Source organism: Tetrao urogallus, assembly GCF_951394365.1.
Source record: "Tetrao urogallus genome assembly, chromosome: 15".
Taxonomy (NCBI): domain Eukaryota; kingdom Metazoa; phylum Chordata; class Aves; order Galliformes; family Phasianidae; genus Tetrao; species Tetrao urogallus.
Window position 1 is genome coordinate 8509594 of NC_136828.1, and position 25838 is coordinate 8535431.

At 55.5% G+C, this 25838-nt stretch overlaps 1 protein-coding gene across 1 annotated transcript; it reads right to left on the reverse strand.

The window, feature by feature from the left end:
* GRID2IP (Grid2 interacting protein) lies at window positions 1–25240 on the reverse strand (the record flags this gene model as incomplete). Its single annotated transcript, XM_079542669.1, has 21 exons — window positions 25211–25240; window positions 23778–23932; window positions 15894–16148; window positions 14462–14547; window positions 14179–14248; window positions 13281–13375; window positions 11915–12098; window positions 9698–9852; window positions 8004–8105; window positions 7143–7240; window positions 6190–6726; window positions 5669–6082; window positions 4806–4893; window positions 3845–3934; window positions 3035–3231; window positions 2497–2652; window positions 1634–1720; window positions 1340–1469; window positions 572–690; window positions 252–416; window positions 1–72 (listed from the first exon to the last, which is right to left on the reverse strand). Exons 2-21 carry the CDS (start codon window positions 23822–23824, stop codon window positions 1–3), a joined length of 3147 nt encoding a protein of 1048 aa, XP_079398795.1. The 5' UTR covers window positions 23825–23932; window positions 25211–25240.
* Between the last annotated feature and the right edge of the window lie 598 nt (window positions 25241–25838).

Here is a 25838-nt window from a genome sequence, read left to right on the forward strand (position 1 = left end):
TCACCAGGCAAGGGGGGATGTCATCCTGGGGCTGCGCTGGCTGTCTCCAACCTGCACATCCGTGAGTGCCCGCTGTGGGGAGAGAGCAAATAGCAAAGAATCAGGTGAGGTGAGGAGCACACTGCAGAATGTCCCCCCCTGCATCGGGCACCAGCTTCAAACTTATTGGGTGTTGGAAAAATGTCCATTTTGCTGCTTGCTGCTGCTGCAAGGAAACCCTTTTCTGACTGCCTTTGAAAAATACAACTCACCTCAAACTTGCTCATGAATTCTGCAAAAATGCCGAAGAAAGCTTCTGAAGTTGTCATTTTGGAGTCTTCCCCAAAGAAAGACAGCACCTTGCTGAACTCCTCCATGGCCCTGTGCTGCAGGTCGTCCAGTGAGCGCATGGCGGGCTGAGCGCTCTCCAGGAAGGACTGGGAGGGATGGCGTAAAGGAAAACAACCCAGACTGGAGCCTGGCATGGACATCACCACTTCTAATGGCTACCAGGCAGGGACAGCGGCCACTAAATGGTTTTACTGGAGGGCAGCAAGTGTGCTGGGGATTTGCCTCTTTTACAGAAGGATACGGTCATCACGATGGCAAACCGGTCCTCGGCGGTGGCTGGCATGCTGTGGCAGGCCATCTGGATGTCAGTGACAGTGGTGTGAAGGTCCTTCAGGTCGGCTGTCAGTGTTCTCTGGTTCACTGCAGAAGAAGAGGAGTGGGCAATGTTCCCCAGCTCTGGCTGCCTCCTGCTGCCAACTCAGGCACTGCACATCTCCTTTTGCCCTGCCTTGTCCGTGGGGTTTAAACAGCAGCAAGGCCACATGCAAAATCCAGCTGGGAAAGCTTCCAGTACAGACCTTCATCTAGGGAAAACTTACACTTCTGGGGCTGAGTTATCTTATCTTTATTTATCCCCTGCAGCACCAATTCCCAGGGGAATTTGCTTGCCACCTAGGAGGGGATGGAGTGCCAGGAGGACCCCCATGGTTGCCTGCAGTCATCCCATGTGCCAGCATGGAGAGGGTGACCCTAAGATCTTTGTGATTTCTTTATGGCAGCTCACTGAGCCCTCTGATCCTCAGCCTGGGCTGTACCTGTGGTTGAACTGTGGACGTACAGCATATATAGCCAGCAGTCATCAGCATGGGTCAGCTGGGACCTCCCTGCTGCTAAGCTCTTGCTTTTGCATCCTCCTTCTCTCACTCAGCACCATTCCTCCTGGCTTATGCCAATGGTGAGCAGCTTGTGGCCAATCCAATACCCAACCATTCACCAAACCCTATCCCCTACACCCACAATGAACCATGAGGCTGTGTAGATGCTCCCACATGTGTTTGTGTTCCATTACCTTTGGCAGCGAGCGGCACTGTGGGAAGATCCTTGGCAAAGCCCAGAAGCTCTGGGAAGTGTTGGCTGAGAGATTTGGCAAGGATGTGCAGGAAGGTGGATTTCCCATCAACGGTCTTGGTTGTGTTCAGCTGCAGCAAAGCAAAGCAAGGAAGTAGGCTCTATGCAGAATGGGTCTGGGAAGCACCCAGCAGCTCTGGCTGCACAGAGGCTCCTCCGTGCTGCCCATCTCTCATTGCATTGCTGCTGGCACTGCTGCCTCCTGCATGAGGAAAAGTAAGCTCTGTGTCCTTACCTCTGTGAGGAAGTTGATTTTGAAGCCTGTCGTTTTGCTGGTCTTGGGCTGCCCATTGTTCAGGTAGTTTCCCATGGCCAGCACAAACTGCAAAGAGAAACCACAGTGACTGAGCAGCACAGGCAGTGCCCATCTGCTTTGGTGCCCATCTCCTTTGGTGCCTGCTTTTGGGTCAGATGGATGTTCAATAAATTCAGCTTACTTTAGCACTGTCCAGGAGCACCTTCCCTCCCTGCAGCACTTGGGCCTGGTCTGGATCAGTGCCTTTGCCACTTTCAGCACAATAGGATTTTGTCTCTCAGCAGCATCCCTTGCAGGATCAAAGTTAATTCTGGAGGCTGCTGAGCTCTCCCTGTCTGCAGGGTAAGGAATGTCCCGCTGCTCAGTAAATCCTTCCCCTCCTAAAAACCTTTTGCAGATGTTATGTGTGGATCTTTAACAGGATCCTTAAAGAGAAAGCAGCAATCCAGCAGAGCTGTTCCCCTCCCTAAGGATCTGACTCTTCACACTATGGCTCTGGAGCACTGAGGCACTGCAGGGACAGGACCTCAGAACACCTGGAGCCCAGCCTGGGGCTCTGGATCCCTGCTTGCTCTTTGTTACCATGCAACCAGCATCTCCTCCCCAGCACTTAGTGAGGTGCTGGGGGTCACTGGCCAGGAGCCCATGGCAATTCATTCTCATCTGGAAATGCCTTTTGTCACACTGTATCTTCATTCACCCCACCTGACTTTTTTTTAAAAGCAAAGCTGAGGGAGTTCACCATCATTTGGGGCAGCTCATTGAGTTCATCTGAGCATGGCAAAGCATGCCCAGCCCTGGGGTCACCAAGGGCTGCTCCCCACAGCAGGGCTGCTTCTGACCTCCAGGATCTTTGCCAGCTTCTTGCTGCTTTTCAGCTCCAGAGAGGCCTTGCAAATACATTCATAGCTCGCTTTGATCTCCTCCGTCTTCTCCTGCAGAGTGGTCTTAAAGTGAAGGCTGCGCAGTCGGATCTTGTACTCTGGTACTGACAGCATCTGAGAGCAAAAGGAGGAGGAAATTACTCCTGTCCTTGAACCACAGACCCTCCTAGAAGATTGAAATTTTTCCCTGTACTTAAAAATGGCATCATGCTGTAGGAAAGTGAGTGTTATAGCAATGCCCACAGGTCAACAGAAAGTAAGCCAGAGCTGGGCAAAGTCACTCCTTAGTGTGCAGCAAAAAAATGAGACATGTTTTGGCCACGGGACATTCAATGCTGCCAGCTCCCAGGCACCACTCACACGGTCCCTGTGGTGGGTGCCCCCAGCCTCCCCCCCAGCATCACAGCCCTGTGTGTTTTCTGCCCTGTTCTCCTTCCCTGCAGCACTCAGTGGGATGACCTGGATGCTGCACAGAGCACCTCCCTCCAGCAGGCACCTGCAGCACGAACTGGTCAGGCTCGCTCAGCTTGCCGGGGTTCTCCTTGTAGCTCTGGAAGCGCTGCACCTCTTCCCCATCCGGGGCGTACAGCAGGAGCTGCTTGATGTGGGAAGGCTCCAGGCGGTCCGTCTCCATTGTCATGAGGATCTGACGCAGTTCCATGTGTGAGAGCTTCAGGTGGGCGATCAGGATGGCTGCAGGGAGGATGCAGTCAGTGGCACGGCAGGCAGGATGTTTGGCGTGGCCGAGAAGCGTGGACTTAGCCTTGTGCCCAAGATGGCACAGATCTGTGCTCGGAGCGGGGGGGGGCTTTCCACTCCCCAAGGCACTGCAGAGGCTGTAGGGAGTCCTGGGGCATCGCTGTCTCCCGCAGCCCCCGGTCAGACTGTTGCGCTGCTTTGCATGCACGTCTCCAGTGCAGCAGGGCACCGTGCCCTGAGCCCCTGCCTGGCCCCACACCAGGAAAGCAGGACCCCACAGGTCCCACCATGCCCCCACCCCACCACAAGCACCTGAGATGTGGTGCTGAGCCCTGCCCACAGCCCTGCAAGCTCTTCCCAGGCCAATGAGTCACATCCCATCTCCGTCCTGTCCTTCCCTTCCTCCGCCCGCTGCCCAGGCTGAGCCAAGGTCTGCAGGGCCTTCTGCTGGGTGACAAGGGCAGCTCAGACCAGGGGAGCTGTGCTGGGATGGTGCTCATGGGATGGTGCTCATGTAGCCTCCCTCCTTTTACCTTTCCAGCTCTCTACATCCCCGGTCCCATCTCTGGGCCTGTTTGGGGGTACATTCACCACGATGTTTACTTACATGTGTTGTAGGCCTTTTTGTGGGACAAAATTTCAACCACGTCTTTCTTTTTAAATGTTTCAGGCATGAAAGTTGGCTCTGGAAGAGAAACTGAGAGATATAATCGTGGGTAAGGACAGGCTCAGCTGTCTCCAGCGGGAAGAAAACTGCTGAAAACAGTGAAACCATGAATGAGATAGGAGGACTGATGCTTGGCACACAGCAATGGCTCCGGGAATCCTTGAATTCTGCGATTCAAAGATCTCCTGAATGGAGGACTCGGAGCTGAAAAAGGTAAAACGAGAGGTGAAACACACAGAAAATCCTAGCAATATCCCCAAAATGACAGCTCCTGGCAAGGGTCACATAGCATCCCCCTCCCACAGTCCATCCCATCGGAACCTGCCCGCGTGAGATTGGCTCTGCCCACGCCTGCTGCCATTACTGTGTGTTATTACATATATAAGCAGAAAAGTGTTACTCGTGGTGCCCTCTATAGACAGAGAAATGTGTTCACAGCTGTTTGAGGGCTGAGCTTCGGGAGCAGCGGAGCTGTGATGAGGTGCGTCCCCATGTGTGGGCAACACACGTGTGTGGACAGCAATAAGCAGAGCCCATCACAGATGGGTACAACGTGTGCTGCAGGTTGGAAGCCAGGCCTGCGGTGGCAATGAGGAGCAGCTTTGGCACACAGGGTGGCGTGGTGCTGACTGAGCATGGCAGCTGGGAGCAGAACAATGCAGAGCTCTGCTGCCCAGGTTGGCGGAAATGCAGAGAGAAAACAGATAACGGCAGCAAAGAGAATTAAGGGAGACAGCAAAATCGTCTTCACCTTAATAGTCTGCAGTGCCAGCACTCCAGCACCCTGTGTGTGAATGGTGCTGTCTTCCAGGTGCCGGAGTCAGGCAATGGTTGGTGACCATGGAGCACTGTGCCCCTCTCAGGCTGACCCCAGGACCTGCCCAGGGGCTCTATCACTTACTGGTTGGCTTCTGCGTCCCGAAATGAAGCTCCAGGTCGAGGTATTTGACCATGTCGCTCAGCTTGTCATAGTCCGAGTCCTCCCCGAGCTGCAGGAGGAGGAGGAGCAGGTGGGAACCCGGGCACTGTGCCCCCTCCCCACCACCACCTGGAGATCTGTGTTCCCAGGAAATCCCACGCTGATGGCACTATTCTTATAAGACATTTTTAACACTAGCAATGCCCTGCAGAAATCTGGGGAGTCATTCACCGCCTAAGGAAGTGCTTCTACACTCATCTCACAGGATTTACTCATTCTCTTTAGAGAAGATGGAAGGACACATTTCCATCCATCACTGCCTCCTTGCCCCACAGATCTGTTTAGCTCCTGTCCTGCACTGAAGCCCCACAGAGCATGCTGCTCTCTGCCTGCTGCTGGAGAACAGCTGCTTTACTAAGAACATAGAATTCCAGGGATGCCTGGAATTGTTTGCATCCAAAAGTCACTGGGAAGAAACATTTCATTCTCCATGGTGTAGGGCAGAGGGACGTGCCTGCTGGGATGCAGGATGGGAGAGCAATCCCACAGCTCCTGTCCAGCTGTTTGGAGCTGCCATCCAGCTAACATCATGGGTGGAAGCTGAGCACCATCAGGCTGGAGGCTGAGTTCCCAAGGCCTGTATATCCCTGCAGGGCCCTGAATCCACCTCTAGAGCTTTTCATTGCCCCAAGTCCGTGGTGCCAAAGGTTTATTGCACTGAGCCTCACTCTTAGCTTCTTCTTTGCCCCCATGGGCTCTCCATGCTCTCCCTGTCAATGCTGTGAACCACATTTGCAGTTCCCCACTGATAAACCTGTGACTCCCTTGCATCTCCCAGGCCATACCTGTCCCCAGATGGTCCCCTCCGAGTTCTCCACCTGCTCCCACCGCAGCCTCTTGACACTCATGTGGTTGGTCTCGCTCCGGCGGTGCAGCAGCCCCCGGTGCAGGGGGGGGGCGCAGGGCACAGGTGGGGGAGGCGGGGGGGGAGGCGGAGGCGGAACGGGGTGCAGGTGGCCCACCAGGGGCTTGGGGGCAGAAGAGGTGCTGGCCTTGGGGGGCTCGGCCTTGGCAGGGACAGGTTGGGGGTCATGGAACTGCAGGGGGGGCGGTGGGGGTGGGGGGCTGAGCGGAGGTGGGGGGATGTGGTCCGACAGCGTGGAGTAGGTGAGGGAGCTGCCCTCGTCACTGCTGCTGATGTACTCGCTGCTGCTGACGTCGTTGGTGACATAGCTGCCCTGGTCATCGTGGAAGCTCATCTGGGGGGAGGAGGGGAGCGGATGAAGGTTGCTCCCATCAGCCATCGTGGGATGTTCTGAGCCCCCATGGGAAAAGGCTGATGGAGCATTTCCAGCACCACGCTCACCTCCTCGTAGTCATTCTCGGGGGTGAGGAAATCATCCACGATGGTGACACGGTGTCCCAGCTGCTCGCTGAGAGCATCCAGGAAGCGGTCGGTGTCGCGGCTGCGTGGCGGCCTGGAGAAGGTGAAGAGCTTCTTGCGCCGCGACAGCGGGCTGAGCGGGTAGGGCCGGTGCTGGGGGGACGGGGCCGGGCTGCTGTCCAGGCTGACGTAGGGATTGGACTCGGTGCTGCTCGGGGACCGCAGGCTGCTGTGCAGGCGGTAGTAGCACTGCTGGGCGGCCAGCGGGTCGCTTGGCCATGAGACGGGCACCCCCGATCTGCGGGCACCTGCGGGACAGGGCGCTGCCGGGCGGTTCCTGCTGCCACTGGAGACCCCCCCACGTCTGCCTCTCTCCAGAGCTGAGGGAAATCGGGCGCTACCTGCAGCATGCGCCGGGTCGGGGGCTGGGGACGATGTGTGGTGCAGGGCAGCATTGCCCACCTTGCTGGAGAAGCTGCCCAGCAGGCGGTTCTCCAGTTCTGCATAGACAGCCGACATCTGGGGGAAAAAGGGCAAAGAGCTGCTGGAATCAAGGCCTGGCTTGTGACACACCCAGGGACCTGTGATGTCCCGGGGACAGGACATCCACCATGGACTCAACCACCCCCATCTCTCACTCTGTAGAAGACTGCACCACCCTGACCTGATGCTCCTTCACCTTTTCTGGAGCTCCCCCACTCAGCAGCCTCCGGCTCACAGGGCTGTGACAGACCCCCACGTTATTCAAGCTGATTGCCCAGAGAAAAGCCCAGGGGCAGGGATGCTGCCAGGCATGGACAGCAGTGCTGCACATCCCTCCTGCTCTCCCTTCTATCTGCTTTCCTACGTTTACATGGAAGGGATTTGGTGATGCTCCCTGTGAGAGCAGAGATCCCGTGTTCCAGGGCAGTGGTGCCCGCAGGTGGTGCCCGCACCATTTTGGGGTTGGGTGTCTCTGGCAGAGATGTGCCATCGCCAGCCTGCCTCTCTCCGGGGATCAAGCGAACCGGGACCTCCACGGTGTCACTCTGCCCTGCTGGGAAACAGAGACAGACCTTCAGCAGCCCGTCCTGTGCATGCCCCCACAGCACTGACCCATGAACATTCGTGTGCTCAGTTATAAAATGAGAATATTTTGCATTTCTCAGGTCACCATGCTGGTAGGTTTGGAAGTTTCCTGTGAATCCTCAGCACATGAGCAGTGCTGTGGTTGTGCTGTGGTTGCAGATGTACCTTGCACAGCTGGACAGTGATATTAAAGAGAAGAGCCATTTATCCAGTGCACGTTTAGGAGTTTGGACAACCACAGGAGGACAGACAAGGGGCGATATGTGGGGTTTCCTTTGAAAAGAGGAACAGTTTGAGCCAAGAATGGATTTCATCAATAGTCACAAAGTGCCATTTTGACCTGCTTTTCTCACAGTGGTTTCACAGATGCTGTTCTGCCTATGAACCTGGTGCTGTCTGACACAGCTCACAGGAAGCTGCAGCCTATGCCCCAGAGGGGAGAACCAGCAGCCCTGGGGAGATGTGCATCACTGAAGGGGAGGAATGATTCTGATTACTGCAAATCCCATGGTCTGCTTACCCTTGCAATTCACTTCTGAGCAATAGAGGAGACTGGAAACAATGTTCAGGATCAGCCTAAGAGGCTTCTTATTGGAACTGCTTAACTTTCATAAATATGGATTTCCAAAGGCTCCATCTCCTCCCACCAACTGTGCCCAGGTCAGGATGTCAGCGTGGCCCAGAACACCTGGGCACAGTCTGCAAGACCCCAGCCCCACAGCACCCACCTGCAGCCCCTCCTTCCTCAGGGCGGTTGGTCCGGAGGCTGCTCCGGCACAACGATGCCCCTCGCACTGAGCTGCGGTAGCGTTCCTCTGCCTCGGGCTCAGCTGCAGCAGGAAACACAGTGGTGAGACATGCACAGACCCACCAGACCCCCCCTTGCCCCACTGTTTGTACCAGGGCTGCCCCCAGCCCTTCGGCAACAGCTGTGCTCACGGCTTTCCCCATCCTCAAGCTGCTGCCAGGAAGCAGACTGAGTTGCAAACGCAGATGCACAGAGTGGAAAATTGGAATTGCTCCTTTTCCCAGCAGGATTGGTGTCCAGCAATAACTACCTGCCCTCGAGGGACACAGGGCAGTGGGAGCAGTGCTGTAACACTGCCTGGGAGAACCATTCTGGTGGTGGAATGGCTCAGAGGCTCAGACTCACAGCAGGACGGGGATACTGGAGCGTCAGTATGACGTGTCCCATGGACTGGTGTTCAGACAGACCAATAGACACAGGCATCAGAGACTGCCACTGAGTTTGGAAGAAGACAGGAGGAAGAATCACCCCAAATTCATGGATCTCTGGCCATGCTCCCACACATGGACACACATCATGAACCAAAACAAGCAGCACTCACAGACTGCCCCTCGCTGCCAGGGTGGGAGCCAGGGAGCAGCTCGCAGAGGGGGACGGGTCCTGGGGGACAGAGTGCCATCCTCCTCTGCCAGGGCTGGGGGCACACATTGGCACTCCTGGCACACAGCTGCCATCTGCACACACATTAATTTCCCCCCAGATCTTCGGAAGTTCGTAAACTCCATTTTTAGGATCTGTGTTCTTGGGAACATACAGCAGTTAGGTACACCGGGGCACGATTCTACACACAACAAAGCAGTGATAACTGAGACTGCAAACTGGGTGAGCAAATACCCTATCAGTGCATAGCAGGGGTATTTGCAGCAGGACTGCTCTGCTGTTCCCCCTGTGAGGGAAAAGGCTGTGCTAAAACCACAATGTTGTCCACAACATTGTTGTTGAGGCACCAAAGCCTCTCTCCTCACAGCACCTCTTTCGTGCCATTTTACTGATACCGAGTCTAAAATAAACATATCAAAACACTAATGCCCTAGAGTAGAAGAATTTGGAAGCAATTAAGAAGCTCAGATTCAAAGATTAAAACGTTTCAGCCCAAATTTGCCCTCCCCTTTCTGCTGTCTGAGTGCAAAGCCCATAATCCCACCGAGGCACAGCTGCGTGCTGCTGCAGCAATAAGGGATGGTGACAGCAGCACATGGCTGCTCCGAGCCAGCTCTATTGGGGTGAGACTTCATCCTGAGTGCTCACTGCAGGTGCTGTGCATGGCTGCGGGCATCTCACAGACCCCACTGCCATCATTGCTCATTCACCTGTTATCTGAACACTGCCCTTCGAGCACCAATTCCTTTTGGAGCTTCCTAACAGCCTGAGAGCTTCTGGCACCCTTTGCACCCAGACCTCTGCAACAGAACCACTACCACATTTGCTCTCAAAATGCAATTGCCCTTCCAAAACTATACAGAACTATACAGAAAAGGAAAAGAAGTAACCTTCAGCCCAACATTCACAGAGCAAACCCTAGTTATTAGCAGGAGCTGGAGCACAGCAGCAGCTGCACTGAGCAGTGCACACTCCCTGGGCACATCCCTGCTAGAGCTGGAGCTTTCCTCTCACCTGCCAAGGACTTGTAACCAAGAAACCTGGCAATCTTTTGCTGGCAGTGCTCCTGCTCTTCGTACGTCAGCAGTTGGTAGATAAACTGCCAAATGACTTGCTTGGCTGGTGTGTCCAGCACCGGGTACACATCCACAATAAGAGTGTCAATGTTCCTGCAAAATGGGAGAGAGAGGGCTGGGCAGTGAGTGCATTCTGAGCTGCACAGCCCCAGCACACAGCTTTGCACCTCCCGATCTGCCTGCAGCTCAGCTGCTGGGATTGCCTCATCATTGGTGCAAGCCACCCAGGTCATCTACAAGCAGAGCTGTGGGCAAGGAACAGATCCTGGTGGGAGAGATGTGGGGGACTGGGGATGTGCAAGTGGGACTGATAGGGACAGCAATCTGCAGGGCCTGGCAGCACCTGGCAGCCAGACCATAAAGCCTGCTATGGGAGGCTGTGTGTGTATGGGGCAGCATGGATGGGTTGTGTGGTTTGATAGGTGGGTGGATAGATGGACGGACGGACGGATGGATGGATGGATGGGTAGGTGGATGAGCACCAGGACATAGAGGTGCTCTGGTAAGGCCTGAGGTGTGGGCAGCTGGGATGAGGGCTGTGTCCTATGCTGTGTGGGGTGAAGGTGGTACAGGGTCTGCTCAGGATAATGGGGCTGAGTGCCCGAAGTGGTGAGGACGGTGAAAGACCCAGGGAAAGAAGGCTGTCCCAGAGGGACTGGTCTCTAAGAGGTGGGTCTCAGCTGAGCAAGGCTGGATCACAGATAAGGTCAGGATGTTTTTCTACTGAGAAACTCACGCAGAAAGGAGTGGTTAAATTTCACTGCAACTATTGCAGCCTTAATGTAGAAGCAATAGCAAGAACTCCATATAGAAAACTTTGTATTTAGGACTTTGTATGTAGGAACAAATCTGTTGTCTTGATATTAATCACTGAACTCCCTCAGGTGTGTGAGGGAGAGCTGAAAGATGACAGTGATTATCTGCTAAGCTGCTCTCTATATGTGGGTATTCTGCCTTTTCTGTGATGCCAGACAAGGCACCACCATCCTGACTCCCTTCTGTGTTTACTGCTGGGCAGTGCTGCTATTTGCAAGCAGCAGAAATGTCATGTAGAGGATTTCACCCGCCCTTACCAGGGCAGGTACAGGTCACAGCTGGGGCAGGCTGATGGATTAGGTGATGGGCTGGAGCAGCTACAGGCAAGATGATTTTGTCTAAGGCTGAGCAATTTGTTCTGAGTGTTCAGATTCCGTCCAGGTTCTTCCAAGCACAAAACCCCCTGGGCTGGGTCTTATTTCCCACTGCAGGTCCCAGAGGCTGCAACCATGCAGAGGGAATCCTGCAGGAGCAGAGCTGTCTCAGGGGATTCTAAGCAATGATTTCTGCTTTATCGTCTCAGTGTGCTGACTGCTGGTCCCCAGTGGATTCATTCAGCTGGTGCTGGGGGATTCCAGCAGCTCAAGTCAGCACCTGCAGCTCTGGGTGCGACTCTGGTCACATCAGGTTGGTGCAGCCCCAGCAATGCTCCTTGGGAGCTTATCGCTGCCAGTGACCTAAATACAGAGGGGTTTGTTACATTTCATTGCAAAACAGGATTGAGATCCTTATCTGTCTGTATGGAAACAGAGTGCTACATGAAAGCATCAGGACCTGCCTGGCTCTGAGCAGCACATCCCCAGAGCAGGTGCTGAGCTGTGGGAAGGGGCAGTGAATATCTTCCAGTGCCCTGAGAGGTGGTACATCCCTGCTGGAAGGCTGAAGATGAAGGGCAGAGAGCAGGTTGCTATGACACATCCTGAGGCTGGGTTTCAGCTGGGTGCAGCTGTGGGATGAGGACTCTGCAGCTGTTCTGCTGCCGAGAAATGCTGAGAAGAGCAAGGAGTTGGGAATGAAGCCCGGTGAAATCAGAGAGGTGGAACAGAACCTACGGCCATTGTGGGGACTGCCAGGCAGCAAGAGAGCCAGTGCTGCAGGGGATGAGGTCACCGTATGGCAGGGGGACCAGAGGTGACCGTGCTGCCCTGTCCGCGGGCAGGAAACCCAGTGAGAGATGGGTTCCTGCTCAGCTCTTACCCTGAGAAAAATGCACAGCTGGAGAGAGCAGACAGCTGAGCCTGGCTCTGAGCCTGCGGGCTGAGGGCTGTGCTGCTGCAGGACTGTCCCTGCTGTGGCCATCAGAACTGGTGCTAAGGGAATGGCACCGCTAAGAAGTTACCGATGTTGGAAGAAGCTCTCCAGTGCTTTGCAGATGGTACAGCGCTCAGGTGGGGTGAGCAGGTGCTCCAGCTGCTGGTTGAAGGTCCTCCCTTGAATCTTGATGCTAGAGGGGAGGATCTCTGCCACCCACTGCAGGGAGGTGAGCGCAGAGGAGCTGGTCGGGGAGTCGGCAGAGTCAGAGTCTGCAAGGTGCAGGCAGAGAGAAAAGAGAATTGAACAGGCAGAGGGGCTGGCTGAGCTCATAGCCCATCCTCTGGACAGGGCAGGAGGACACTGGGGCAGCTGTGTGCCCCCAGGAGCCTGAAAACCAAGCAGATGGCAGAGCCGTGACCTGCATATGGGGGTCCTGCACTGCCCTGCCTGCACTGAGCTGCCTGAGAGCACGGCATGCAGTCTGCTTGGCCTTGTCGGGGTCTCTTGGGCCAATACCTGTGTTCCCAATCCCTGCCTGAAGCCCAGACTGCTCGCATCTGCTGCACCTCTGTTGGGCAGCTGAAATCCCTCTGAGGCGGGAGAGCTTAGAGCACAGGCACCTCAGCTCCACTGAAACACAAATCATGGTGTTCTGGTGCAGGGGTGGTTACCCCAGGAAAAAAAGACAGATTTTGGCCTCTGGGAAGCAGCGTGATGACAGGAATGGTACTGACACAGGGCTGCTCACTGTGTCACCCTGCCTTGGCTTCTTTCATGGGGCTTTGAGTGCCACTGCTGTGCACTGATGAGCACTGCGGCTCCTGCTGTTGTTTCTAGGGCACATGCAAAGCAGTGGATAGCACAGGGCTTGAGGGAGCCCTCACCGCACCAGAAGGACAATCCAGTCACCAGTTCCCAGCCCTATGCATCACACAACAGCACCACCACAACACACTGCCCCTCTCCCTGCATTGGGAATGCAGCACTGCGAGTTCTGCAGGACCATATTCCTGCACCTCACTGCAATCACTGACACAACGCACCACCTGCTCCCTCCAGCTCGCTCCCAGCAGCAAGCTGAATTATTCATGTCAGCAGTTCTGCACAGCACAGTCCACACACAGCTGTGATAGCTGCACAGCGACTATGGATGCACGGAGTTGGATTACTCCAGTCAAGTACACAGCACAGACTGCATATGAAGGACACTGGAAAGGGCTGTCAAGGACGATCACACAGTGCAATGAGCTGCTGGGCAGCAGCCAAGCCCAGGATTCAGCCTGGCCACAGAAAGCCAAGGAGCAGCTCTGCAGGTAGTGGGGAGCAGCGTCCAGTACCTTCAGTGCCTTGAGCCCACGGGCATTGGCAGCTCCCGATGCACACAGGGAGTTTAGGAACTCCTGAATCTGGGGTTCCTGACCCTCAGGGCACCCCCTCTGCAGCACACTTACCGCTGGAGAAATTGACGATGCCCTCTTCCACCACCAAGGTGGGCATCGCCCCGCTGCCCTGCAGCATCGACACCACCTTGTCATGAGAGCAGTTCCTGCAGGGCACAGACAGCTGGGTCAGGGCCACCCCATTCCTTGCAGACAGACAGCCCCTACTGTGCCCCGGCTGCAGCTCCCTGGCTCTCCTCTTGCTGGTTCTCAGCTGAGATCACGCTGCATCACCGCAGCCACAGTGAGCAACGGGCATGGAGTGTGCATCCACAGTGAGCAATGGGTGTGGGGTGTGCATCTACAGCCCCAGCAGGTGAACTTCACATGTAGGCCAGAGCACTGGGGGACTCTTCCTGTCCTAACTCTGCATGGAGAGGATGTGAAGTGGATGATAAATACGTCCCTGGGAAGGGCACCGGTTGACCTGGGGCACTTCCACTGCAATGTGGGCTCAGAGAACAGCCTCTAGGTGGGTATGCTCTGTTCTGGAGCTGCTGCATCAGCCAACAGTTTGCTGGATCAGCTGAAATGTGAGAGCCTGAGCACTGCCAGCAGCAGCATCAGATGTTTAACCTTTAAATATTCATCACTCTCTCTTATCTTGTAGTCCATCCTAACCCTTTGCTCTTGCTTTTCTTTGCAGAAAGCCCAACCTGGTGAAATACAGGCTGCTGCCACAGCACCAGTGATGTAAAAGGACAAGCAAGGCCGGGCTGAAATATTCCTCTGACACTCAGTTTTCATGGAAAAATATTACAGGAGGTGTCTATATGGGGTGACATCCCTCACATCCCACAGCAGATAGCTCTGAAGGATGCTCATCTCTGGCTTCTATTCTATGAGGGTTAGTAATGAACACCGCTGCGCCCCCTCCCACAGCAGCACACTCCTTCCAGGAGCCACTTACCTCATGTCCAGGCCGTTAAGAAATAGGATTCGGTCTCCAGGTTTGAGTGCAGCCTTCTCAGCCGGACTCCCTGCAGGCAGAGGGAAGGAGTGGGGCTGCAGCTGCTGCCCCTGGGCTGGGGTCTGTCCCATCCCTTCCACACCTTCTGTGCCCCAGAGCAGGGACCCTGCAGCCTTGTAAAGCTCCTTGGCTATTTTCTAGCAAGCAACATACACTTAGCACTTCTGTTTCACGCCATAGATAGCTGGGTTGGTCTGAGCCTGGTGGCCAGCAGGATTCTTACCTGGCAGAACGGACTCGATCCACACTGGTGCATGTCCGCGCAGCGTGAAGCCAAAGCTTTTGTTGCCTTTATAAACTCGCACCGTCCTGCAGGTAGAAAAAAAACAAATGTGACATCAGAACACAACAAACGTTGGGCTTTGGTTTCCTTCCCCAGCCCCTCTGTCTGGGTACCTCCTGCGCTGCTCACCGAGTCCCTTTGATGCCTTCTAAAGGGACACCCCTTGCAGACCCCTGGGACGAGGACAGCATGCTGCCACTGTGGCCACTGAGCACAGGGTCTCTGCTGAAGCCTTTAGATCCAGTTACGGCTTTTGCAAGCTAAAGCTGAATGTACATTAACATGAAGGTTGCAGCACAGGGGAGGTGGGGATGCTGGAGATGGGAGCTGAAGGAACAGAGCCTGTGAGCATTGATTGATACTCTATTAATTACTGCACTCATAAAAACACAGCCCAGGGCTCCAAATCAAATGTGTTTTTAAAGTGAAGCACAGGCTATAATACATTACATATAATAAGAGAGAATGGGGGCAAAGAGCCCAAAGACTGATGAGAAAAAAGTAAAATTCAGTGAGGAAATGTTGGAAAGAGCATCAGGAAGAGATGAGAGCTTCCTGGGGAAAGTGACAGCACCGAGACCATTCACAACCAGGAAAACCACTATAGAGACCAGTTTTACTCTGGCAGGGAGAAAAATGTGTTGGAACTGAATTTTGGAAAAGTCATAGCAACAAATTTTCCTCACAGGGAGGTGTGCTGTGGCCAAACACCCTGAGAGTAACAGATGGAGGCAGGGGAATGATTTGGAGCAACCACAATGGCACAGGGCCTCCCCAGGAGCAGTCCCTGCCCCCCAGCAGACCCCGTCCCACTCTGCTTGTCTGTGAGATGGGGCTGGGAGCACAGCGGCAGTCAGCGCCAGCACAGCAGGGCAGCTCCATGCTATGAGCTGCAGGGGTCTGGCCATCTGGGCAGCGGGAAGTGGGTTAATCCCCTGCGCAGCCATGTCCTGCCTTCCTCCTGCTGCTGCTGCCTGGCACCCAGACACCGCTGGGGCAGGGCAGGGAGACGTGCACAGCCTGCTGTGCGCTTGGCAGTGCGGGCCATCGGAGCGGCCAAGCATCCCGCACCCCAGCTGACGTGCCCAGGCATCCTGCAACCCACCCAGCATGCCACCATCCCTTCAAGCCTCTGAGTGCCAGCTCACCTCCACACACACCTTTGCAACAGCAAGGGGACAGAAAAGGTGACCTAGATCTGGGACACGAAGTGCAAACCTGTCCACCCTTCAAGCAAGAAGGGTCTGTGCTCAGCCTCATCCCAGGAGGATTTCACCCATCCTGTGCACAGAAGACATCCCCATTCCCAGCATCTCCCCCATGCTGCCATCCACACCAAACACACCCAGGCAGCACCCAGGAGCCGTATTACCTGCGCGCAGCCCCTGAGGCCACATTGCTGGTGATGAGCGAGGTGGTTTTCCGCAGGCTCTTGCTGAGCTCCTCGTGGCTGCGGGGCACAGAGCTGGCGCGGGTGGACACGAGCAGCCTCTCCTGGTGGTCCTCGCTCCGGCTGCGCCGCAGGCGGTTGCTGTGCTGTTCACTCTTGGAGCGGCACAGCTTGCTGATCAGGCTCTGTGACACCACCTCATCGAAGCGCTGCCGGTGTTTTTTGGGGATGAAAATCCTGGAAAAGGGGAAAGGAGAGCAGAGAGTGAGGATGGGACTGAGGGGGTGATGGCACAGAGCTCTGCATCCAGCAGTGCCCGGAAAAGGAGAACTCCAGTCCCTTGTGTGCCCTCAGCCTCAGCACTGCCTGTGAGCACCAGGAACACGGGATGCCAAGGATACAAGGGGACACCATGGATGCTGGCTGCATCTCCTGCCCCTGTCCCATGCACAGCTCCTTGGGGTGAGAAGGTCGGAGCTCTCTGCAGCACAGCATTATGCAGAGACCAATCGCAACAGCTCCATTCCTCCTTGATGCCCCATCCCAGACCCTATTAGCTGCTAGTCCTGCTGGGCCAACGGCAAGGTGCAGCTCAAGCCTTGTATCAGTTGTTTTTCACCCGATTATGGCCCAGCAGCCAGCTCTGCAGAGAAGACCTCTCTCTGCCTTCATCCCTGTTACAGGTGCTCCAAGGACCCTGGCAGACTCACACACTGCAGGGCCCCAGTGAGGTGCTTATTGTCCCCGCATGGCCCTCCCTGCCCACGTCCCCCCTCCCCATCCCTGCAGCACTTGTCTGGGGTGTCACACACCTCCTGCACTGCAACACATGGAGATGCCTTTCCTTCCTCTCTTTTTTCCTTTTCCCATCACAGCTGTGAAACACTGACACCCCATTCATCTCCTCCCACCTTTTCCATTTGCACATTTAGGGGTTTCTGGAGGAGATGTTATCTCCCGATGTTTCTATAGCAACTCTAACTGTTGCACCCAAACTGCATCTCACTGCTGCAGCTGTGCCCACTCCATATGCAGCACCGCTGGCACCTCTCTTTACTGCACACACCTCATCTCATGGACATGCTCTCTACATTAGCAGGGAGCAGGGATGTGGTGTCACCACCCTGCACCTCAGGACTGCATGTTATGGAGTAGCTTTGATTCACAGCAGGATGCAGACAGCATCTGAAAAGATCTGGGCTGGGGGTACTGGGGGGTCCTCAACCCCAGGGCATCTTCTCTAAAAGAATCTGAAAGCAAGGATGGAGCTGGAGGAGGAGCACAGATCCCAAACCTCTGAGACTAGGACACAGCTGTTTGCACCCAGGGAAAGGCTGAGCCCAATGGCGCAGCCCGTGCCCTCCTGCTGGGCCGGAGCAGGCAGAGCTCACCTGGTCCCAAGGCCGACAGATGTTCACACATAGTGCCAGGTGATAATTTAAAATTAGTGAACACACCAGCACGATTCACAGCCAATCTGTGATGAGGCAACAATGAGAAATGCAGTGAGAAATGAGTGCAATGCTGCTAATAAGCAGCTCCCCAGCTGCAGGCAGGCAGCAGGGGCTGGGGCCAGGCTGAGCCCCACTTCCCTCCCAAGGGCAGAGATGCTCTGCTCTCATTTCAGCTGGATGAATGAGATCGGTCCCACAGCTTCCCGCAGGGCTGCCCCACTTTGCCAGGGTGGTTCCTTTGCCTGCGGGCTGGCAGAAAGGAGAACGGAGCAGCAACACAGCACGAGCTCAAAGCAGGCCCAGAGACTCCTTTTTTTATGGACTGACTCAGTGCTAGCAGTGAAACTTGGTGCTACCAGGGAGAGGAGCTTAATGATAGTAATAATAATCTTAATAAGTGCACAAAAGATTTTCTTCTTCCAAAACCCTTTGCAGAGCATCCTTAGGATGGGCACAGCACTTCTCAGAGACCTGCAGGGAGGTATTTTAGAGCTTCAATGGCATGCAATGTGGTGAGCACTCAGATCTGTCCTTAACAAGTGACCCACCATCCAGGCAGCACATGGGTGGCGTTGGCTGATGTGACACCAGCACTGACCTGCCTTTCTCCCTCTCTTCCTCCTGTGCTCTGTCAGCACTGCCCACATTCCCTGTTGGAGTGCAGTGGCTGACGTTCCCCCAGCCCTGGGCACGGTGACTGCCAGCACCCAGCCCTGCAGAGCACTGCCAGCCCTTCTCTGTCATACCAGGACACCTTCATCAGAACTAAGTCTGAATCAATACAAATTGAGGGCATTTTCCAGGCCAGGAGATGTCCCCAAGGGCCATGTGCTCCCACAAGGCCAGGAAACACGGCCGGCAGAGCCTGTCCTGCCTGTCCCCAGCTGCTCTGATGCTCACTTGGGTACAGCGTGCTTGGCACAGCTCAGCCTTTGTCCGTCTCATTCTTTAAAACCCACAGAGAGCTCATTTGCAGCTTATTTCCTAATGGATATTCCCACTGCACCTGAGAGGGACTCCCTCCTGCCCCGCAGCCCAGCACCCACCCCACAACCCAGGTGGTGCCTCCCAGGAGCTGTGGTGGGTGCTGAGCCCTGTGCCACGCTCCGCAGCACGCACAGCTCAGTGCCCTCACCACAGGCACCGTCTGGTTACAACACCCAGCCACAAGCTCTGCACCCCACAGCACCCAACCCATCTGCGCATTGTGTGCACAGAGCCAAAGCAGACCCTGATGTGCAATTCCCAGCCCCCGGCCCCAGCGTTCCTTTAAGCTTCGCCCCACGTTCCCTGGCTCCTCGCGCCCCTGGCAGCGGGGTCCCCTCGCACGACCGTGCATCGTGGGGACACCGCAGGAGCACAAGCCCCACACGGTGCACCAACCCTCAGGCACAGCACGGAGTGCAGACGTACCGAAAATGCCGAGAGAAGCTCCGGTCCTTCCCCATTTGTCCAAGGTGCAGCGGGAACAAAAGGAGACGCTTCAGCTCCGCATGCAGCTGAGGCTCAGCCCCGGCTCACGCCCACGACGCCGGCTCCAGCCCCGCACGGTGCCAGCGGGCACTGCCCTGGCACCCGCCGTGCACTCAGAGAGCGGACAGATGGGCACAGCCCTGTGCCTGCTTCTCGCCCCGCGCTGTGCCCAACGCTGGTTTCACTCTGCCTTTTTCCCAGTGCCAGCGCTGCCCCAAAACTCGGCTCTGAAGCCTTTTTGCTTTCCCTAACCCTGCAGTATGTGTGATTTCTAGCTGGATCTCTCTGGGAAGGACGCTGCACAGAAAGGAGGGCACGGCTTCGTGCCGAACTCCGGAGGGATGCCTCGCTGGTGCTAATTAGTTGACTTCTAAGTGCTTCTGTTTAAATTACATGCTGCCGTAATGGGTGAGAAACCTTAAAGGCAAGCAGTGATTGCGCGGGTTCAGTGCTGCTTGCACACTGCACCCACTGGACCCATCCCTGCAGCCATGGGCCTAGCAGCAGCACCAGGACCCGAACCTCAGCTCTCCTGCACATGTAGAGCACTGTGGAGCACTGCTTCTCCCTGGGGTGCCGCAGCCACTCTTGGAAGCAAGGATAGAAGATAAAATCCTCTATTTTAAATGCTACCGTCTTGAAACACGGCGTTTGATACAGAGGATGTGAGGCTTTTGGAGCTAAAGAAGCGAGAGAATCTCCAGGCAGCAAAGGAGAAAAAAATGAAAAATGTATGGCTTTGCCTCAAAACAGCTATCAAAGAGCAGACCTTGACTGCATCCCTAGTGCAGAAAGCACATCCCAGGGAGGATGAAAACACTGAGCAACACTGGGATTATGTCTAAACTGTGCCAAACCAATGGCTCGCAGGCCAGAAAACACCTCTGCCCCGAGAGCAAGCTGCAGTGCCCAATGTCACATGGTTCTGAGACAGAAAACTTCACCCATCCAACAAGCATTATGGCATCGCACAGATCTCAGTGCTTCTCCCTACTTCTCCCCCCCGGCCCCCCGCATCTCTCCCCCAATATCTCCATAGTGCTCAGTGCTGTGACACCAGGACAGCCGGGTCACCCTGCACCCTGCAGCACACACGCAGCTGGGGGATGGCCGTGGCTGCCCCCGAGCACAGAGCGGTGCATTCCCACCATGGATTTTCTGTGCACACAGGGCTGTCTCCCCGTCCCCGCAGCCGATGGTCGATAATCGCTCATCGGGCCGCAGATGTGCCTCATATGTGCCCACAGAGTCATTAGAGGGAATGGGGCCCTTCCTCACCACAGAGCCACACAGCCCCTCCCAGCCGGGTCCCACCCTGGGGAACTGCTGATGACTGCTGTGTACTTCGGTGTAGGAACAGCAGAAACCATTTTCTGTGATCTGTTTGAGATCCCGAGCGCACCTCAGGTCACGGAGCTGCTTTACAAAACTGAAGTTGCACATCGGCGGTGGTGTGAATGCAGGCAATGCATTACAGCAGCAGCTTGATTTGTCAAACCAAATTAGTTCCTTAACAGGAGATTTTGCACCACGACCTTTTGGCCCATTTGAACTTGACTGCAACCAACAGAACTTCCCTCCCAGCTGGTGCCCCACTGGTGGCACATTTTCTCCCTAACTCCTGTTTGGGCCGTAGGACACGTGTCCAGCTATCAGAATAGGGATTTTTTTAAATGGAAGCAGCCGAGAGCCACCTCCTCTCCTTCAGTCACCTCCTGCTGCCCACTTTGTGGCAGTTCTGCCCTGCAGAGCAGCACAGCACTGCTGCACCATGCACCAGTGGTGCCCCAACCCCAACCAGAGCACGAGCTGTCCGTGAGGGCATGCAGTCTTGGGGAAGGGGGCAGGCATGGCAGCAGCACGGTGCGTCCTGTATAAAACCCTGATGGATAAAATGAAATTTCTCATCCAGAGGTGGCCACAGATGGCCTCAGCATTTTAATATGGGGAGAAGCTGAGTGATGTTATTGCTGTGAAAAACAAGCTGGGACAAATAGATTGTCTTGGGAGTGTTATTAAAATGAGCTCAGTGGAATTTCTCTGAGATGAGAGAATCCCCAGCAGGCAGCAGCGCTGTCTGCATTGGGGATCAAAGGGGCTGCAGGCAAAACTGCAGCACTGAGAGTGACACTGGGGCTGCCTGGTGCCCCTCAGCAGGGGCTGGGAAGGAACAAACTGTATCACTGTGCTCTCCTTGCAACAAAGCACAGCAGAAGGACTTACAGGAGCCCCATGGCACGCAGCAGCCTGAATAACCCGATGGGTTCTTGCACCTGGGGTGTGCACCAGCATATGGGTACGTCCTGCTAATCGCATCCAGGTTAATGGGACGGTGCCTGTGCGCAGGGCATTGGAGCTGGAGTAGCATGCACAACTTTTAGAACACTGAAGGTCAATGGGGGGAATGGAGATCTGTGCTCAGAGCTCCACAGTTCTGTTGTCCATCTGTTTGAAACATGTTTCAAACCTCAGTGCCATTGCTGTGAGCTGAAACAACACTGGCATGGATACTGGGACACTGCTGGTGTGGGAGGAAAGGCACAGGGCACAGCAGACAGCAAAGGGAACACGGTGCTCAGTGAGCTCCTAACCTCTGAAATGCAGCAAGGATCCTGTCTGCATCACTTGTCTTTGTGTCAACAACCCTGGCACTGCAAGGTGCCCAGAGCAGAGTCAGAGCAATTCCCTGCCTGAACCACAGCTCTGCCTGGGCTGGAGACATCCCAGGAAGAAGAGCTGAACCCCAGGACCCACAGCTGCCCCCTACATCCCATGTGGGGCAGATATGAGGAGAAGAAGAATGAACCCCTGGGTCACAGCTGGGCTCTGATGCCCGCAGGTGACAGAGGGGCACAAAGTGAGAAGAGATCTCCCTCTCCCCCACCGCACAGAGCCTCTGGCACTGGCAGCTCTGATGCACTACGGCTGCTAAGAGTTGATTAACTTTTCACATATCTCCTTTTTGCAGTGCTAGATCCCGGAATTAAGCAGCTTTCCAACCGTTCCCCTCCCGGCTCCCTAGGATCCCAGGAAGGGTCCGTTGTTACTCACCCGAGGCAGCTCATCTTCCCCCTGCGCCGCTGCTGTTCATCATTCCTGAGCAGAACTACAATTGTGCACTTTTACTACAGCCACCAACCATATGGGCAGGGGATCTGCGCACAGGGAGGACCTGGCGCAGCACGTGCATTATCCCTGCTATCCACAACCCAACGGATGAAGAAAATGTCAGCAAATTAAAATCTGCGGGAGCTTAATTCTGGGCAAATGGGATGAAATCCATTTGAGCTGAAGAGGGAAAAAAAAAAAAAAAAAAAAGCAACTCGAAAAAGCTCAGCCTGAGGACAGCAGGAGGAGGAGCGCTGCCTGCAGCCCCAGGTCCCAGCGTTGTGCTGAGCCTGGGGGTCTTGGGTTACACTGCACAGCAGCACAGAGCTGGGCAGGGGGATGCGTGGGGAAGGAGGAGAGTGGCAGCCAGGTCCCAAAATAAACACGGCGCTGCAGGAGAGATCCAATCAGACGAGCACCAGGGATGTGCTTGCTGTTTAGCTCTGCACGGCCACACAGTCATCCCCCCGTGGGTCACTGTCACTGTTGCCACCCTGCACACTGATGCAGGGCTCAGCCGGTCTGCTGGAACACAGGTCTGATGGCATGGGGAGCACTGGGAACCCCCAGCATCCCTCACATCACCCCCCAACATCCTCCCTTCCTGCCCATGAGCACTGCCCTCACCTGCCCCATGCTATGGAAAGGGTTGGTCTCACTGTTTCCCCACCTGCTTTGTAGGGCTGTGGGCACTGGGGGGGGTTGCACAGCCATGGGGGTCTGGGGCACCTCTGCCATGGGGCTGAGCCCTGAGCCCTGTGGAAATAACCCAAATAGGTTCTCAGCATCCTACACATCCAGCACACACAGGAGCTTCTCAGCACCTTTGAGTGAGTTATTAAAAGCACTAAAAGCTCTTGCTCAGCAGCAAACCTGCTTGATGCTGGACTCTGGGGTAAGCAGCTCATGTTCTGCACAAACAGCAAACACAGAGCTGAATGCAGCTCCCACCAATACATCCTCAGCTGGGAAACATCGTTTCCAAAGCAACTTTTTTTCCCTTCAATTCATTTCATCAAGATTAGATGGTAAATCTTTCCCCTAAGCTAAATATTTCATTTTCATTAAACTGAGATGAGCTGCCCGATTCGCCATGCATCCTGCCCCAGCCCCACTGCCAACCTCACACATGGCACGGAGGGAAAAGTACCTCGGGATGGGGACAGCAGACCACTGCTGGGATGGGGATGCCCCAGGGAAAGCGTGCCCATGGCAGAGGGGCTCGGGTCTGGAGGGCAATGGAAAAACTTCCTGCAGTCCCCTCTGTGGGGAAAATAAAAAGCCGTAAAATTCTGCAGGTGGTGGTTCCTGGTGCCCCTCTGAGGGTACCTCAGTGGGGTCTGATCTGGAGGTGCCAGGGGTTCCTGGTTTCAGAGGCACTCACTCTCCCACTTCAGGACCTCAAGAGCAAGGCAGATACCCTGGCACAGGGATGTTGTTATGGTAACGGTAATATCTCGCAATTCCACTGATTAAACCAGAAATTGGAAAGCCAGGCCCAGAGCGGGGCCAGATGGAGACCTGATTCCCTAATGGCCACTGTCTCAGCCTGGCTGTAATCCCTGCCACGTGCCCGCGTGCTGTCCCTGGCCCTGTCCCCATCCTTGGACACAACGAGATCAGCACAGCAGTGCAGTTGCATGCTCAGGTCCCCATAACACAGACACTCTGCCAAGGCACAAGAGGTGCTGGGGACCGTAGAGACCCCCAGCAGAGCAGTACCATGGCAGCCCAGGATGTGGGAGCTGGCCCCCAGCCCTGCGCAGAGCCCCCTGCCCCCACAGCCCTGCCAGGCAGGCTGATAGCATGGGTGACGTCAGCCAGGCAGTACCTGATGCTGTCGATGAGGTGCTGGTGGGACTCCTGGGTGAGCAGCATGCACAGGGCACAGGCCAAGCACTCCACCCTCCGCTCGGCTGCGTACTGCTTCAGCGCGGCGAACACCTGCTCCTTGAGCTCGGGATGGTCCCCCAGAATGGCATCCACCTGCAGCACAGAACAAAGGGGCCCTGAGAGGGGACAAGGGTGAGTACAGGGCACAGATCAGATCTGACTAGGGGCAGCATCCGGACAATCAATGGGAAGGGAAGCAGTGTGGCAAGGAAAGTGAAACTTTCATCATTTGGCATCTCATGCCTATCCCCAGTCCCATTGCACTGCATGCCATAAGCGCTGCACAAGGGACACTAGCATGATAAGCCCACAGGGCCACCAGGGCCACCAGGGAGGTGGCCACAGGAACCATCCCCCTGCCATGGATTCTGGGTGCCACCACGTGCTGTACATTTCAAGGTTACTGAATCTGGGACAGAACAGCAGCTGCTCCCTATGGATGGCTCTGCAAACTTTTCTGTCTCAAGGTCCAGCACAGTGAGGACGAGGAATGTGGTGCTTCAATGAGCTTAGTGCTGGGCCAGTTCTGTTATGTTTTATCCCAGGCTGAGGTGCTGTGCCCAGTGTGCAGGGGACAGAGGGCAACATTGACCTCAACTGAGACCCCGAGCAACTTTTGGTGATTGCCACACACAGTGCTCTGCAGGGGCAGCCCAGCTCCAGCCCTACAAACACCACCTGGGCACTGTTAGAACAGAAGCAGTCAGCAGGCAGTGGATCTGCACACGGGGCAGCGCCTGCAAACCCACAGCTCCGTGCCTGTGAGGCTGTAATTGGAATGCCGACCAAGGGGGTCTGGCCCACGGATCTCTTTAGGAATGCTTTGTTCCTGTATTAGCTTGGGATCAAAAAACACACAAGCCTGGTTATTTTCATAACAGCATTTTAAAAGGCTGCTTTGAAATGGAAATTAGAAAGATTAAAAAAAACAACTGTGATCAAATTCATAATTAGCGCAGGGTGATGTTTGGTAAATTACCCACTAGGCAGCATTCAGGAGCACAATGAAGATGTCACTGCAGCACTGTTTCTCCCTTTTCACACAGTAGGACTGCACGGGGATGCTCAGGCAGAAGGAGGGCACTCAGGAAGTGTTGATGTGGTCCCATAGAGCAAAAAGAATGAGCACTCTCCAAACCCAAAGCTCTTCATAGCACCCATTTATTCTCTCTGCAATCATTGCAAGATGGGACCCTTCTCTCTGGCACTGACAACTGTAGAAGTCTTTTCCAACCCAAATATTCCTACGATTCCATGAATCCACCCCCATCAGCCTGCCCTGGGTGTCCTCGTGTGGGTGTGCCAGACACGGGATGTGAGGAGCGTGGTGCTGAGCTCCACCTGGGTGCCCCCCTCACACCCCATCTTTACCTTTTTGCTGAACTCCTGCGCTTTCTGCTTCCTCTCCATGCGCACAGCAGCAGCGCTGGGGCCGAGGTCCCTCTGCGGCCGCAGCAGCCCCAGTCGCAGCGCTCGCCTACCGCAGGATGCCAGCAGCTCGGCCGCCGCCTCGGCACTGCGCACAGCCACGCCGTCCACCTCCAGCAGCAGGTCCCCAGGAGCGATGCCGCAGGTGGCAGCAGGAGAGCCAGGGGCCACACTGGCCACGCGAGGGGGGCTGCCGCCCTCCAGCTGCAAGCCCAGGTGTGGGGCCGGGGGCAGGTCGGCACGCTGCAGCCTGGACAGCACGCCGATGCTGGGGGGCACGGAGCTGCAGCGCCGGGCTAATGCCAGCAACGCCGGGCAGCCCAGTGAGGCGACGGGCTGCCCCTCCAGCTCCAGCACCTCGTCGCCCGGACGCAGCCCTGCCGCTGCTGCACTGCTGCCCTCCTGCACCCACAGCACGTAGCAGGGCCCACTGCCACCCAGAGAGAAGCCAAACGCCTCTGGCCAGCCTTGGTTGGTTGTCGGCATGGCTGCAACTGCAAGACACAAAGGGAGGCGCTGGTGTGGGAGCGTTCTGTTCAGAGTGGTGCTTTCTGCTGGAGATGCCGCATTG